Source organism: Halichoerus grypus, chromosome 4 (assembly GCF_964656455.1).
Source record: "Halichoerus grypus chromosome 4, mHalGry1.hap1.1, whole genome shotgun sequence".
Lineage (NCBI taxonomy): Eukaryota > Metazoa > Chordata > Mammalia > Carnivora > Phocidae > Halichoerus > Halichoerus grypus.
This window is the reverse complement of record NC_135715.1, coordinates 85944358-85960387: the sequence shown is the minus strand read 5'-3', so window position 1 is coordinate 85960387 and position 16030 is coordinate 85944358. Positions and strand designations below refer to the sequence as shown.

General features: G+C 42.8%; 2 protein-coding genes across 4 annotated transcripts in view; one reads left to right on the top strand and one right to left on the bottom strand.

The window, feature by feature from the left end:
• The window catches only part of LIMS2 (LIM zinc finger domain containing 2), a 70810-nt gene extending 57672 nt beyond the window's left edge, over positions 1 to 13138 (bottom strand). For 2 of the 3 annotated variants that reach the window (XM_036099971.2, XM_078070646.1), the window contains exons 1-2: positions 13000 to 13138; positions 11727 to 11915 (exon numbers count right to left, since the gene is read on the bottom strand). The gene's annotated coding sequence lies outside the window, so the exon portion shown is untranslated. Of the gene's footprint in view, positions 1 to 3482; positions 3641 to 11726; positions 11916 to 12999 lie in introns of all 3 variants that reach the window. The other variant, XM_036099970.2, reaches the window with a different exon arrangement.
• Positions 12900 to 15719, top strand: SFT2D3 (SFT2 domain containing 3). The gene has a single exon (XM_036099978.2). It carries the CDS (start codon positions 12967 to 12969, stop codon positions 13606 to 13608), a length of 642 nt encoding a protein of 213 aa, XP_035955871.2. The 5' UTR covers positions 12900 to 12966; the 3' UTR covers positions 13609 to 15719.
• Positions 15720 to 16030: the final 311 nt, after the last annotated feature.

Here is a 16030-nt window from a genome sequence, read left to right as displayed (position 1 = left end):
AAACAATATTTGGCTATTCATTTTAGAGTGAAAATAAAACATTAAAACATTTTTAGAAATAAACCTTCAAGATAATATGATTGCAAAGAACCTTGGCCCACATTCCTAAATGAGAAACTTCGTTTTCCCAAATAATCAAAGACATAATAGTCAGTATAAGCCAGAGAAGGCTATTCTGGTGAGATAAATCCTTTTTGTTGCCTAGGTACATTATTTTTTTTTTTTTAAAGATTTTTATTTATTTATTTGACAGAGAGAGACACAGTGAGAGAGGGAACACAAGCAGGGGGAGTGGGAGAGGGAGAAGCAGGCTTCCCGCTGAGCAGGGAGCCCGATGCGGGGCTCGATCCCAGGACCCTGGGATCATGACCTGAGCCGAAGGCAGACGCTTAACGACTGAGCCACCCAGGCGCCCCTGCCTAGGTACATTAAATAACAGAATAAATAATCGTGTATTTTGTAGGTGAGGGCATAAACAGTAAAAAAAGGCAACAAGCCCATCAAAGTGAGAAAACTTTGCTAAGATTTTAATTTTTCAAACTTGAGTATTATAAAAATAGGTACAATTCATTTCCAAATTTTGTCTTTCATTTCACTCTTTTATATTCTGGAACAAACAGACACTTTAGACCAATCTCAGGCTATCTGTTCAGGCTGCTATAACAAAATACCATGGACTGAGTGGCTTATAAGCAACAGACATCTATTTTTCACAGTTCTGGAGACAGGAAGTCCGAGATCAGGATGCCAGCATGGTAGGGTGGGGGGCCCCTTCTGGGTCACAGACTTCCCTATCCTCATATGGTGCCAGGGGCTAGGGAATCTCCCTGGAGCCTATTTTATTTTATTTATCTTTTAACATCACAACACTAAGAGAAAACTTTTATTTTGGTGTTTTTTTCAGTCCTCAAATATATATGTATATATGTGAATATGGCGGGGGGGATGTGAGAAATAGGGGAAGGGAACAAAGAGTACACTTACCGTGATGAGCACGGAGTAATGTATACAATTGTTGAATCACTATATGGTACACCTGAAACTAATATAACCCTGTATGTTAATTATACTTCAATTAAAAAAAAGAAAGAAAGAAAGAAAGGAAGGAAAGAAAGGAAAGGAAAGGGAAGGAAAGGGAAGGAAAGGGAAGGAAGGAAGGAAGGAAGGAAGGAAGGAAGGAAGGAAGGAAGGAAGGAAGGAAGAAAAAAGGAAAGAAAGAAAGAAGAAAGAAAGAAAGAAAGAAAGAAAGAAAGAAAGAAAGAAAGAAAAGAAAGAAAGAAAGAAAGAAAGAAAGAAAGAAAGAAAGAAAGAAAGAAAAAAGAAAAGAAAGAAAGGGGCGCCTAAGTGGCTCAGTCGGTTAAGGGTCCAGCTCTTGGTTTTGGCTCAGGTCATAATCTCAGGGCCCTGCATCAGGCTCCACACTCAATGGGGAGTCTGCCTGAGGATTCTCTCCCTTTCCTCTACCCCTCCCCCTTTCTCTCTCTCTCTCAAAGAAATAAATAAATCTGTAAAAAAGAATAAAACCACTGGAGTCTCTTTTATAAGAGCACTAACCCCATTCATGACTTACCCACCTCCCAAAGCCCTATGTCCTAATATCATCATTTTTGGAGATTAGGATTTCAATGTAGGAATGTTGGGGGGACACATTCAGACCATAGCATAGGGAGTCCTCATGGTCAGAACTAATTTTATAACATTATTGAGATGTTCTTAACGTGAAGTGTGTTCATTGTTGCTATCGCCGGATGAATCAGTAAGTAAGCACTTGAAGGTTTTCTTGGTTTCAATTGCCAATATAGTAAATATCAATAGTTAGAACCACAAAGAAAGCTTTTGGGGTCTTCAATAAGCTTGAAGAGTGCAGAAAGGGGATGGAGAACCACACCACTTCTTTGGGACAAAACTACTGTTTTCCTTGAGAAACAGAAATGTACGCTCAGTTGTGTTTCTCCAAAACTCTTTCTCTTACGTGTAATGAAAACCACATACTAGTGATCATTTTAACCAAAGTAGCTAACTTCCGGTTCACAGAGATAGTAGACGGGGGGGATCACTGTGCTGTCTGTCATGCACCAGCACTTTGCCACAGACGGACTAGAAGAACTCACGAACAGCCTCACACCTCCTTTACGCACTTCTCAAAGTGGCCGAAATGAGCATGTTTGTTACAGGCCCAAAGACATGGCCCTCTGGAGCAAATACAAATAAGAAGCAGAAGAATGTAAAATTTAAATTATGCCTAGTAGCCAATGATTCAGCATTCTCTGACTTGGAGATGATCCAGGTATCTATCTAGTGAATGGCCATTAATTAACCCAGTGTAGTATAACTCCAAGGATTTAAATTATACAAACATCTTGGCAATTATCTTCAAGTGGACATACCAGGAAACACAATTACTGTTGGAATAAAGTTTGTCATAATGATAATCTCACTTGGTTAAATACAAACATATATGTTTCATAATCTTAAACAGGTAGTATAAATAATGTTAGCTTATTTGATCACCAAATATGCATAAGCTTAGAAATATACCCAAGTAGGGCGCCTGGGTGGCTCAGTTGGTTAAGCGACTGCCTTCGGCTCAGGTCATGATCCTGGAGTTCCTGGATCGAGTCCCGCATCGGGCTCCCTGCTCGGCAGGGAGCCTGCTTCTCCCTCTGACCCTCCCCCCTCTCATGTGCTCTCTCTCTCATTCTCTCTGTCTCAAATAAATAAATAAAATCTTTAAAAAAAAAAAAAAAAAAGAAATATACCCAAGTAGATAAAAAATATAATCTTGTATAACACTTAATGCACAGAGAAGACACAGATGTTTTTTATTAAACCAAAAATACTAAATTAGTTTAAAAATATTAAACTCACCTCATTTGCCTAAATAGTGTGAACTTGTTCTTTAAATATTTCTGAGTTAATTTCTATAAATTTTTTTCTCACTTTTTGCTCTTTGAAAGTATTAAAAATTCAGTTTCCTTAACTTCTAGGAATCCTTAACAATATCCCATTTATATAAGGTGCTTATTTATCTCTAAGCCAATCAGAACAAAGCTCCTTTAATTTAGGTGATTTTATAATCTAATTTGGCAATACCATCATGAGGTAGAAAAATATCACACACTCACACAATGAGAAATAAAGGCCTCTCTGAATCACAGAGACATACATCAACATGCAGACAGACACAGACAGATTGCTTATAGCTCCATTTCTAAAATTTCAGCCCTGGTCAACAGTAAACACAGGTTAACAGAATTCACTGCTCCATGTCAAGAACTGTTCTCTTCCCAGTGGGTTTGAATCCTTAACTGATTTCAGCTCAAAGTAGACAAACAGAAAACAGTAACAAACAAGATTCACTATCATCTTTTACACAACAAAGACAAGATCTCTGTAACCTAAATGGTCAGACCATGAAACCAAAAGAAGCCAGCTCCAGAAATCAAGTGAGCACTCAAAAAGAATCAAAACAGAATCCTTACCATGCTATTGATTGACAAGAGTCCAAGGTGCAGGACCAGAAGTCTGACATAGCATTGGTCTCAGATCACCAGCCAGAAAGAGAACAGTGCATCACATGGGTGAGGTAAGCAGGGATCCCACCACAAGCTTTGCTCCTATACAAGTCATGGCATCAAAACTATCAAAGATAAAATGCACCAACAATTAAGGAAATGGTTTTACTCAGAATATTGCCCTAGGAAGAATGTTCATTAATGAGGAATATCTCAAAAAGGAAGGAGTCTGGTGTTTTATAGAGGCAGGTAGACAAAGGGTCATGAGGGATGAGCAGTGGAGGTGAGTCCTGTCTGAGAGTATGTGAGGACAGGGTGGTCTTTTACCAGACATGAAGTGTGGGAGGGGGAGGGGATTCTCAATTGTCACTGCTTTCCAGGAGCATGGGGCACAGATAAAGTTCAATGTGGCACGCATCTAGGTCAGCTTCATATCTTCCGCTCTTGTCATATTTTCATTGCTAATTTATAGTGTTACCCAGTTCTATGGAGTCAATCCCTCTCTTTCATGAGTCTGAAAACTCTGTGACATGTCAGTTTCATTTTTTTCAGCCTCTTTAGATGTAGATGGTGCAACTGTGGACTGAAAAAGCAAGTCTTCTAATCTATTTTTAAGCCAAATATCCATCTTAAAATATTAAAAAATAGGGGCGCCTGGTTGGTCAGTTGGTTGAGCATCTGCCTTCAGCTCAGGTCAGGATCCCGGGGTCCTGGGATTGAGTCCCGCATCGGGCTCTCTGCTCAGCGGGGAGCCTGCTTCTCCCTCTGCCTCTGCCACTTTCCCTGCTTGTGCTCTCTCTGTTAAATAAATAAAATAAAATCTTAAAAAAAGATTTTATTTATTTGAGACACAGAGAGAGAACATGAGCTGGGGTAGCAGCAGAGGGAGAGGGAGAAGCAGGCTCCCTGCTGAGCAGGGAGCCCCATGCGGGACTCGATCCCAGGACCCCGGGATCCTGACCTGAGCCAAAGGCAGATGCTCAACCAACTGACCAACCAGGCGTCCCTAAATAAATAAAATCTTTAAAAACAGATATAAATATATACATATACATATATATGTATATATGTATAATACAAATAAATTTTATTTACCTTAGAATAAAATGTTAAATGCTAAAATAGTAACAGCTTTAGATTAAAAAAAAAAAAAAAGTAAATGTAGACCTAGCTGCAGTGATCAGACAAGAAAAATAAAGGCATCCAAATTGGCAAGGAGGAAGTAAAACTATCACTATTTGTAGATGACATGATACTACATATAGAAAACTCTAAAGACTCCACCAAGAAACTATTAGAACTGATAAATGAATTCAATAAGGTTGCAGGATACAAAATTAATATATCAAAATCTATTGCATTTCTATACACTCATAATGAAGTAGCAGAAAGAGAAATTAAGAAAACAATCAATTTACAATGGCACCCAAAAGAATAAAATACCTAAAAATAACAATATAAAATATCTGGGAATAAATTTAGCCAAGATTGTGAAAGACTTCTCCTCTGAAAACTCTTAAGACATCAGTGAAAGAAATTAAAGATGACCAAACAAATGGAAAGACATTCCATGTTCATGGGTTGGAAGAACAAATATTGTTAAAATGTCCATATTACCCAAAGCAATCCATAGATCCAATGCAATCCCTACCAAAATACCAATAGCATTTTTAACACAACTAGAACAAATAATCCTAAAATTTGTATGGAAACCCCAAAAGACCCCAAATAGTGAAAGCAATCTTGAGAAAGATAAAGCTGGAGGCATCACAATCCCAGATTTCAAGAGATATTACAGAGCTACAGTAACCAAAACAGTCTGGTACTGGCACAAAAACACAACATAGATCAATGGAACAGAATAGAGTCCAGAAATAATCCCACGCTTATATGGTCAATTAATCTATAACAAAGGAGGCAAGAATATACAATGGGGTAATATCAGTCTTTTCAATAAATGGTGTTGGGAAAACTGGACAGCTACATGCAAAAAAATGAAACTGGACCACTTTTTACACCATACACAAAAATAAACTCAAAATGAATTAAAGACCGAAATGTGATCTGAAAGAAAAAAAAAAAAAGACTGAAATGTGAGACCATAAAACTCCTAAAAGAAAACAGAGGCAGTAATCTCTTGGACATCAGCCTTAGCAACATATTTATGAATATGTGTCCTCAAGCAAGGGAAACAAAAGAAAAAATAACTATAAACAAAATAAAAAGCTTTTGCACAGTGAAGGAAACCATCAGCAAAATGAAAAGGAAAACTACTGAATGGGAGAAGATATTTTCAAATTGTATATCCTATAAGAGGTTAATATCCAAAATATATAAAGAACTTATATGACTCAACACCAAAAAAAACACACAATCTGAATAAAAAATAAGCAGAGGGGGCACCTGGGTGGTGCAGTCGGTTAAGCATCTGACTCTTGGTTTCGGTTCAGGTCTGATCTCAGGGTCATGAGATCTAGCCCCTCATGGGGTTCCCCACTCAGCCCGGAGTCTGCTAGACTCCTTCTCCCTCTGCCCCTCTCCACTGTGCTCTCTCTCAAATAAATAAATAAATCTTTAAAAAAAAATGGGCAGAGGACCTGAATAGACATTTTTCCAAAGAAGACATATAGATGGCCAACAGACACATGAAAAGATGCTCAGTATCACTAAGCAGCAGGGAAACCCAAACCAAAACTACAATGAGATACTACCTCACACCTGTCAGAATGGCGAATATAAAAAAAGAAAAGAAAAAAACCAAGAAATAACAAATGTTGGCAAGGATGTGGAAAAAAGGGAACTTTTGTGCAGTGTTGTTGGGAATGTAAACTGGTTGCACTGCTGTGGAAAACAGTATGGAGGTTCTTCAAAAAATTAAAAATAGAAATACCGTGTGATCCAGTAATGCCACTAACAGGTATTTACCAAAAGAAAACAAAAACACTAATTTGAAAACCTATATGCACTCTTATGTTTACTTCAGGATCATTTACAATTGCCATAATATGGAAGCAACCCAAGTGCTTCCAACAAATGAATGGATAAAGATGTGGTGTATATATATACAATGGAATATTACTCAGCCATTAAAAAAGAATGAAATCTTGCCTTTTGCAACACATGGATGGACCCAGAGGATATTATGCTAAGTGAAATAAATCAGAGAAAGATAAATACCATATGATTTCACTTATATGTGGAATCTAGAAAAGAAAACCAACCAACAAACCAACACACAAACAGACTCTTAAAATACAGAGAACAAACTGATGGTTACCAGAGGGGCAGTGGATGAGGAGATAGGTGAAAGACATAAAGGGGATTAAAAGGCATAAACTTTCAGTTATAAAATAAGTCATGGAGATGAAAAGTACAACATAGGGAATATACTCAATAGTATTGCAATAGCGTTGTATGGTGACAGATGGTACCATGTTGAGCACTGAGTAACGGATAGAATTGTCGAATCAGTATGTTGTACACCTGAAACTAATAGAACATTGTATGTGAATTATACTTCAATAATAATTTTTAAAAAGAGGAAAGGCCCAATGAACATACGGACGTAATAAGCAATAAAACGAATATGTATAAAGAAGTGTGTGGGAGGGGCGTTTTTAGGTGGCTCAGTGGGTTAAGCATCCAACTGTTGATTTCGGCTCAGGTCATGATCTCAGGGTCCTGGGATCAAGTCCCTCATCGGGCCCCATGCTAAGCGGGAAGTCTGCTTCTCCCTCTCCCCCTGCCCCTCCCCCAGCTCATGTACTCTGTCTTCTGTTCTCTCTCTAAAATAAATCAATCTTGGGATGCCTGGGTGGCTCAGTCAGTTAAGTGTCTGCCTTCGGCTCAGGTCCTGGGATCAAGTCCCGCATCGGGCTCCTTGGTCAACGGAGAGCCTGCTTCTCCCTCTGCTGCTCCCCCTGCTTGTGCTCTCTCTCTCTGATAAAGAAAATCTATAAATAAATAAATAAATAAATCTTTAGGAAAAAAAGAAGTATGGGATACCATTTTTAGTGGAAAGGTCCCACCACTAACACCACACTCCCTAATGTCTATTTCCTGTTTCATTTTTCTTCATAGTGAAACCAACTTCTAACATACTATATGTATTATCTAACATATTATAAATTTTCTATTTTCTGTTTGTTTATTTTTTTTAAAGATCTTATTTATTTGACAGAGAGAGAGACAGCAAGAGAGGGAACACAAGCAGGGGGGAGTGGGAGAGGGAGAAGCAGGCCTCCCGCAGAGCAGGGAGCCTGATGCGGGGCTCGATCCCAGGACCTTGGGATCATGACCTGAGCCGAAGGCAGACGCTTAAGGACTGAGCCACCCAGGTGCCCCTTTCTATTTGTTTATTAACAGCTTCTCTCTACTAGAATGTAAGTTCCTTGAAGGCAAAGACTGTTTATATGATGATTATTAATTCTCAGAACTTAGAATAAAGACTGCACTCTAATAGTAGGCTCTCAGTAAGTATTTTTTGAATGAGTATCAGATTGTCAAAACTTAAAAGAATGATAATACCTAGTATTGCTGACATTTTAGAGAAATGGACATTTTCATAAACTATTTTGTAGATAAACTGATGAATTTTCTGCTGAACATATTTGCTGTATATAAAAAATGTAAAATGTATAAGTTTTTGAAAAAAATTTTAATAACATTGCAAAATAAAAAGACAATGTATACTTTCATTTTTTAAAAAGATTTTATTTATTTATTTCTCAGAGAGAGAGAGGCAGGCAGACAGAGATGCAGGCTCCCTGCTGAGCAAGGAGCCCAACATGGGACTCAATTCCAAGGACCCCGGGATCATGACCTGAGCCAAAGGCAGACACTTAACCGACTGAGCCACCCAGGTGCCCCTGACAATGTGTACTTTTAAAAAGAGCAAGTTCAACACACAAGATCTGCTATGTTCACTGTTTGGCCCATAGAAAGGCCTCCCCAGCTGAGCTTGTGTAGTTCCCCTCAGCCCCCCTCTGGGAGTAGGCAGTGCCTGCCTCACTGCCCCCAGGTCCCCAAACAAGGGCGCCAGTGCCCAAGGGCCGCCGCCCCTCACCCCCAGCCCCCGGCAGGCAACAGCACAGACACCCTTAGGTTAAGCAGGCCAAACACCACAAGGCTTTGCTGAACCGTGAGAAATCCCGTGATGGGTCCTTCAGTTACGCACTGACCGAGGGAGCTCCTGTGTGAGATGGCCTGTTTCCTTGGCTTCCCCCAGGAAGCTTAAGGAGACACACCAAAGGGAGGGTCCCTATTAAAGCAGCCCCTGTGCTGGGGGCAGGCCACAGGGTCTGCAGAGCTAAGCGCGCAGTGCCCTCAGATGGGATGCTCAGCTAGAGCCCCCTTGTGGGGGAGCAAGCTGTCCCAGCCAGCCATTCTGCCTTTCACCAATACCCACCAACGCCGGTAGCAATGCCAGGTCATGATGATGACCAAAATGCCCCCCGCGTTTCCAGCATGCTCCAAGCTGCCCTATCGAATACAGCAGCCGTCGGCCACATGTAGCTACTATAAATATAGTATGATCATATTCATATAACTAGATATGAATTAAAACAAATTACAAAATATTATATTTTATGTATTATCACAAAAATATGTGTAAGTCATAACACAATATTATAAATAATGAATTAATTAAGATTAAAAATTCAGTTCATCAGTCTCATCAGCTGTCTTCCAGGCACTCGGAGCTACATGGGGTTTAGTGGCTCTGGAATTAGCACAGGTCCGGAGCATTTCCACAATTACAGCAAAAGGGTCTATGGGACAACACACTCCTAGAGGCTCTGCTTGACACGAGGCTCAATCCCACGACCCTGAGATCATGACCTGAGCCGAAATCAAGAGTTGGTCGTGGGGCGCCTGGGTGGCTCAGTCGGTTAAGCATCTGCTTTCAGCTCAGGTCATGATCTCGGGGTCCTGGGATCGAGTCCCGCATCGGGCTCCCTGCTCAGCGGGGAGTCTGTTTCTCCCTCTCCCCCTGCTCTTCTCTGTCTCTGTCAAATAAAATCTTAAAAAAAAAAAAAAAAAAAAGTTGATCGCTCAACTGACTGAGCCACCCAAGCACCCCTAAAAATTAAATTAAACTCCAAGTACATCATATAAGTGGAATCCTACATTATTTGCCATTTTGTGACTGGCCTACTTCACCTAGCACAATGTCAAAGTTCATCCATGTTATAGTATGTTAGAATTTCTTTCCTTTTTTTTTTTTTTTTTTTTAAAGATTTTATTTATTTATTTGACAGAGAGAATGAGAGAGAGAGCACATGAGAGGGGGGAGGGTCAGAGGGAGAAGCAGACTCCCCGCCGAGCAGGGAGCCCGATGCGGGACTCGATCCAGGGACTCCAGGATCATGACCTGAGCTGAAGGCAGTCGCTTAACCAACTGAGCCACCCAGGCGCCCGAATTTCTTTCCTTTTTAACACTGAATATTATTTCATTGTCTGTATACACTACATTTTGCTTCCCCATTCATCTGTAGATGGACAGTTGGGTTGCTCTCACCTCTCAGCTGTTGTTAATAATACTGCTATAGGGGCACATGGCTGGCTCAGTCAGAAGAGCGTGCAACTGGGCGCCTGGGTGGCTCAGTTGGTTAAGCGACTGCCTTCGGCTCAGGTCATGATCTGGAGTCCCTGGATCGAGTCCCGCATCGGGCTCCCTGCTCAGCAGGGAGTCTGCTTCTCTCTCTGACCCTCCCCCCTCTCATGTACTCGCTCTCTCTCATTCTCTCTCTCTCAAATAAATGAATAAAATCTTTAAAAAAAAAAAAAAAGAAGAGCGTGCAACTTTTGATCTCAGGGTTGTGAGTTTGAGCCCCATGTTGGGTGGAGAGGTTAAATAAAAACTTTTAAAAAAATAATGCTGCTATAAACATGGGTTTACAAGTATCTCAAGACACTGCTTTCAGTTCTTTTGGGTATATACCCAGAAGTGGAATTATTGGATCATATGGTAATTTTATTTTTGATTTTTTAAGGAACCACCATATTGTTTTCCAGAGCAGCTGTACCATCTTATCTTCCTACCAATGGTGCAGGTTACAATTGCTCCACTTCCCGTTCAACACTTGTTATTGTCTGTGTTTTGTTTGACAGTAGCCATCCTAATGGTTTTGCCTGTGGTAAGTGATCAGGATGATCACTATTATTACAAGTGTGAAAGAATTTCAATCTAAAATGGAACCAGAGGATATGAAATGGATGTGCCCTCAAGAAAACTAAAGAACTGAAAAGCTGATTTCCTGTAAATCCTCAATTTACAGAAGATGGAAACTTATCTCCTGACCAATGAACATCCACCAAGAATCTCTCCCTGGGGTGCCTGGGTGGCTCAGTTGGTGAAGCGTCTGACTCTTGGTTTCAGCTCAGGTCATGATCTCAGGGTTGTGGGATCAAGCCACACGTCAGGCTCCGAGCTCAGCGTGGAGTCTGCTTGGGATTCTCTCTCCCTCTGCCCCTTCCCCCACTCATGCACACATGCTCTAAAATAAATTTTTAAAATCTTAAAAAAAAAAAAAAAATCTCTCCCTATCCAGAGGCTAATGAACTTACCATCTGGACTCTAGCTGAATTCCCCCATCTTTGCACTCCTTGTCATAAATACAGCTCCCCACCCCCCAAATCCTCAATGGGAGTCACCTGTAGCTTGCTACAGTTTGCACTTCCCAAACTGTAGTTCCCCTGCTATTCCCAAATAAATTCAATTTCTGGTAATTCAAGCTTGGCTCAGTTTACCTCTTCAGGGTGCCGCAAGTGAGATAACAATTGAAATGTATGTTGAAAAAGAACACTGTATGTCAGGATCCAACCAAGAATAAAGTATTAAACGGAATTTAATGGGGAAAAGTGGTTACACAGGTTAACAGGAATGCTGAGAAACCAGAGAGAGACAACAGCAGAAAGCCATGAACACCTACCTCTTCCTAGGGTAGAGGACAAAGGAAGGTCACCTGCCCACTGGCTCACATCAGGTCATGCCGTCATGGGGAAGCCAGTACCAAGGTAATGAGGAGAGCCAAAAGGAAATACCCTGGCTTCTCTGTGGCAGTGCCCCCAAAGCCAGGTGACAGATGATTACTGGAAACAGCCTGCAGAGACAGGCACTGCCTCCCATCCCCAGGACAAAAGAAGGAACGGTCTTCTGGGGCAAGGAAGCCAAAGACCTGTACAACAGTAGACTGCTGTACAATTTACCTGTATTGCACTTTACATTACAAAAGGACTCCCGTGCCATCACATTTAAGTTCACAAGAGGCATTTAGAAAGTCTAGCAAAAAAGGTGTTTCAATCGATGGCTTCAGGCAGGATCTACAAAGCCTTTCAAGCACCTTTACTACACTGGAATTGACAGCTTCGTGCATTCGCAGCAGGTCCTTTCAGGTCCTAGGAAAAGGGACATGAAAGAGACCCTGTGCTTGAGTTGCTGACAGATACATAAATTTTCACAACTGGGAAAGGTGAGAACATCAGAAGTAGCTGGAAGTGTGGCTCCATCTAAATGTCCAGGAGTAGGAACTAGCCAGGCCCAAACAAGTGAGCACAGAAGCCCCGGAGGAGACCTGTCAGGGTGTGACCTACGTGAAGAACCCCAAAGAGGCTCTGAGTAAGAGCAGGATCCCTGGGAGCCACCTCAGGATATATCAGGAATTGACTGGGAGTGCCGGCAAGGTTATCAGTGATCTGCCCATGAGTCATTGGACCCAGAGATGTCAGGAGCACAAAAAGGTGAACCAAAAATATAAGACAGGGGCACCAACAAGTCTTGGACATGCGGCTTGAAGGAGTCAAGAATATTGACAGGCCTTTGCTGAAACGAGGAACAGAAAACAAACAAGCTGGTGGGGGGGGGGCGTAACTCCTTTATCAACTCCGGTAGCCTTTCCAAAGAAACCACGTAAGTCCCGCCAATCTGAACTTTTTAAAAAATTAAGTTTATTGAGAGAAACTGTAGATTAGCATACAGTTTTAAGAAATAATAGGGAGATTCCCCCAATGGCGACATCTTGGAAAACTACAGTACAGTATCACAACCAGGACACCAATACCCATAAACTCAAAATACAGAACTGTTCCATCACCACGACAAGGGTCCCTCCTGTAACCTTTTATAGCCACACCCACCCCGTCCCCCAACTAACTTTTAATGCCGACATAACTAAACCAGGCCGTAACAGCGCCCATCAGGAATAAGGCCGAGCGCCAGGAGGGTCAATGTAAACCCAGGGGACAGGCAAACCCCCAAGCCCACCTGCTGCTAGCCGAGCCACCACAAGTCTGCAGAGGAGCGGCCCCGCCCCTTCCGCACGGGCCGCAGGCCCCGCCCCTCCCTCCACAGCCGACCAGCAGCCGCCGAGGGCCGAGCCGCTTCCGCCAGCGACTGAGGAAAACCGGAAGTGGGCAGCAGCCCTCCCCTCCCGCGGCCGATCCGGCCAGCATGGCGGACCTCCACCGCCAGCTGCAGGAGTACCTGGCGCAGGGTAAAGCCGGCGGGCTGGCGGCCGCGGAGCCGCTGCTCGCTGCGGAAAAGACGGAAGAGCCCGCGGCGGGGGCGTGGCTGGGCCGCGTGGGTCTGCGCTGGACGTGGGCGCGGAGCCCTGCGGAGCCAACGGTGGGGACAGGCCCAGCGTGCTTGCCTAGTGTGACGCGCGCGCAGCGGCTGGCGGCAAGCGGCGTGTGCCTGCTGCTGGCCGCGCTCTGCTTCGGCCTGGCCGCGCTCTACGCCCCCGTACTGCTGCTGCGCGCCCGGAAGTTCGCACTGCTCTGGTCGCTGGGCTCGGCGCTGGCGCTAGCGGGCGGGACGCTCCTGCGGGGCGGCGCGGCGTGCGGGCGCCTGCTGCGCGGCGAGGAGACGCCGTCGCGGCCCGCGCTGCTCTACGTGGTCGCGCTGGGCGCCACGCTGTACGCGGCCCTCGGGCTGCGCAGTACGTTGCTCACGGCGCTGGGTGCCTGCGTGCAGGTGGCCGCGCTGCTGACCGTGCTGTTCGGGCTTCTGCCCTGGGGTGCAGGCACGGCGCTGCGCGTAGCGCTCGGACGCCTGGGCCCGGGCGCCGGCCTCGCTAAGGTGCTGCCAGTGTGAGAAGCCCAGGGCACGCGCCGTCAGACCAGGACGCGCTGTCCAGACATGACGCGGAGCCCGGCCCCGGGACCTGCCGGCCCCCGGAATGCGCCGTCGGGGGACCACCGGGAGCCAGCCCCGGGCGCATCGCGGACCGAGCCGAGGACTGCACCCGCCGGTTTCCCGATCGCGCTGGGTAAAGGCTGCTCTGTATTGTGCCAGCGAACCCGTCAACGTCTTTGAGCGGCCGTTCTAAAACTGAGACTCGAGCCGGTTCGGAAGCTCTTCGGTTTCAGCGTTTTTCCGCCTTACTCGGTAGCATGTGCTGTGAAACGAGATGTTGTTGACTTGGTGATATGCTGTGAAAAACTTAATGGTAAATTGGTTTTGCGTTAACCGTGGTTTTAGATTGAGCGCAGTAAAAAAAAAGAATGGCTCCTCAGTTTTAATTAGCTGCTCTTGTGACTTTCCTCAGACTTGTTTTACCTTTTGTCGGTTAAAAAAATCCAGTGGTAGATTGAAGTAACGTAGCTACAATACGCTTTTGTTTTCTTTGGCTTTTAGAAATTTTTTCTTCATTCAATGAGTGGATTCTTAAGGGTATCAAATTAAACACTAAATTTAGCCACCGGGTTTTATATAAGTACTTTAGTTAAGACGGCTTACCTCGGTTTTTCCTTTTTTTAGTGAAATTGTAAATATGGTGCCTTACAAAATTAAAGGAAGATTGGTTCTGTATTAGACCAGGAAAGCAATGGACCAAAAAGGGAAATGTCTGCCCCAAGAAGCAGGACATTTCAGTGCTGTGAGAGGTTCCTGGGCAGAACTGGCTGGGCTGGGGACTCCTGCTGGACGAGAGAATTCTACATCCAAAGTTCTATATTTGACGGAAACCATGGATTCCTACAAGGCCATTACCTGCTTTTTAAACTATAATTTACATTTTGTAGGCTGATTCTAATGCAGTGTAAGATTCCTTTCATATCTGTCAAGTTTCCTTTTAGGTTCAGCATTTACTCTTGTCTCTGACCTAATTGTATATGCTAATGTATTGCCAGAAAGTTTGGACTGGATATTCTGATGAGTCCAAAAAACTACATATTTTGTCAGTAGCTATATTAACTAGAAAGTAGATGTATTTAGAATTTTCAAATTCTATGTCAGTGGTTCTTAGTTCACATCGGAATTACCTGAAGAGCAAAACCTCAGATCAATTCAATCAGAATCTCTGGAGCGGTGGAGGGCGGACCCAGACGTATTATTTAGAGCTTTCCGGATGATTCCATGTTCAGCTAGGTTGAGAACCACTTTTCTGTGCACCTAATTGCACAATTTGAAAATAATTATTTTCTGGGGCTGGATTCCACTGTTGCCTAAACAGGTGTGTCAGGCAGCAATAGAGCATTGCCTCTTTGTTCAACCTCACTTAATTTATATTCCTAGATCCTGCTCAGTGTCCTAAGCCCTGCCCCAACTTCATGAGGCCCCCCACCCCAGTATTCTCTAAGAATTACTGCCTTGTTCCCTTATCAGTAAACAGGGTTACCTACCTCAAGAGGAACAACCAAGAAGGTGTTTGTAGTAAAAGCAAATGTACTGTTTTTAGGGAGTGACTTATTTTTGTAACTGGAAAAACTTGGGCCATTGACTGCTCCTTCTGTTCTCAATTTCTCTAGAATTTGCACAACTGAGTATTTTAGTGTTTAGTACATTTTTATGTTGATGCTGTTATATTTTTTAAATCGTTTTCCCAACATTTTCTCAAAAATTCAAACACTAAAAATCTAGCCATTTGTAAAATTCAAAGCACAATACCTTGTATGTATTTTGGTAGTGATGTTTTAAAATATTTTAAGTATTTAATAAATTACAGTGTAGAGAGTTCAGGTTTTTTCTAAAGGAATTCTTTCTCAAAATATGATCTGGTTATCTGCTTGCTGAGATACTGTGTTTTTAAAGCTGAGGCCTAAAATGTTAAGATGATAAATTTCTTACCACATCTATCTTAGAAAAAGTCTAATCTTGGTATGGGTTCGGTCCCTGGATCCCATTTTACCTTAATCAGAATTTGATTACAACTTCTTTTTAAGCTGTGCCAATGGAGGGCAAATAAAGAAAGAATATTCTGCAAACTTGAAGCATTCTTGAGCCTCCTAATCATGCGTTTATACTGACATGCTGATAAATTAATTTCAAAACAAAGTGAAAATGATTCACTTGTAGTCTGTAGGTTTTACTACCCTAAAAAGCCACGTGTGTGGTTGACATTTTCTCACTCTGCAGAAATAACTTTGCTTTTACAATGTTTTACATTGAGAACTAATTAAGAGGTTTTTATATGCTATCCAACTATGCCAGCATCCCTTGTCTTAAGCAACTGCGAGACTTCGAACACCACTACATTTGCCAGGTGAACCTGTCTCCAGTGCCAAAGATGTTAGGG

Excerpts from the sequence above, each read along its gene's own strand:
- SFT2D3 (XM_036099978.2), top strand. The coding sequence starts at position 12,967 with ATGGCGGACCTCCACCGCCAGCTGCAGGAGTACCTGGCGCAGGGTAAA.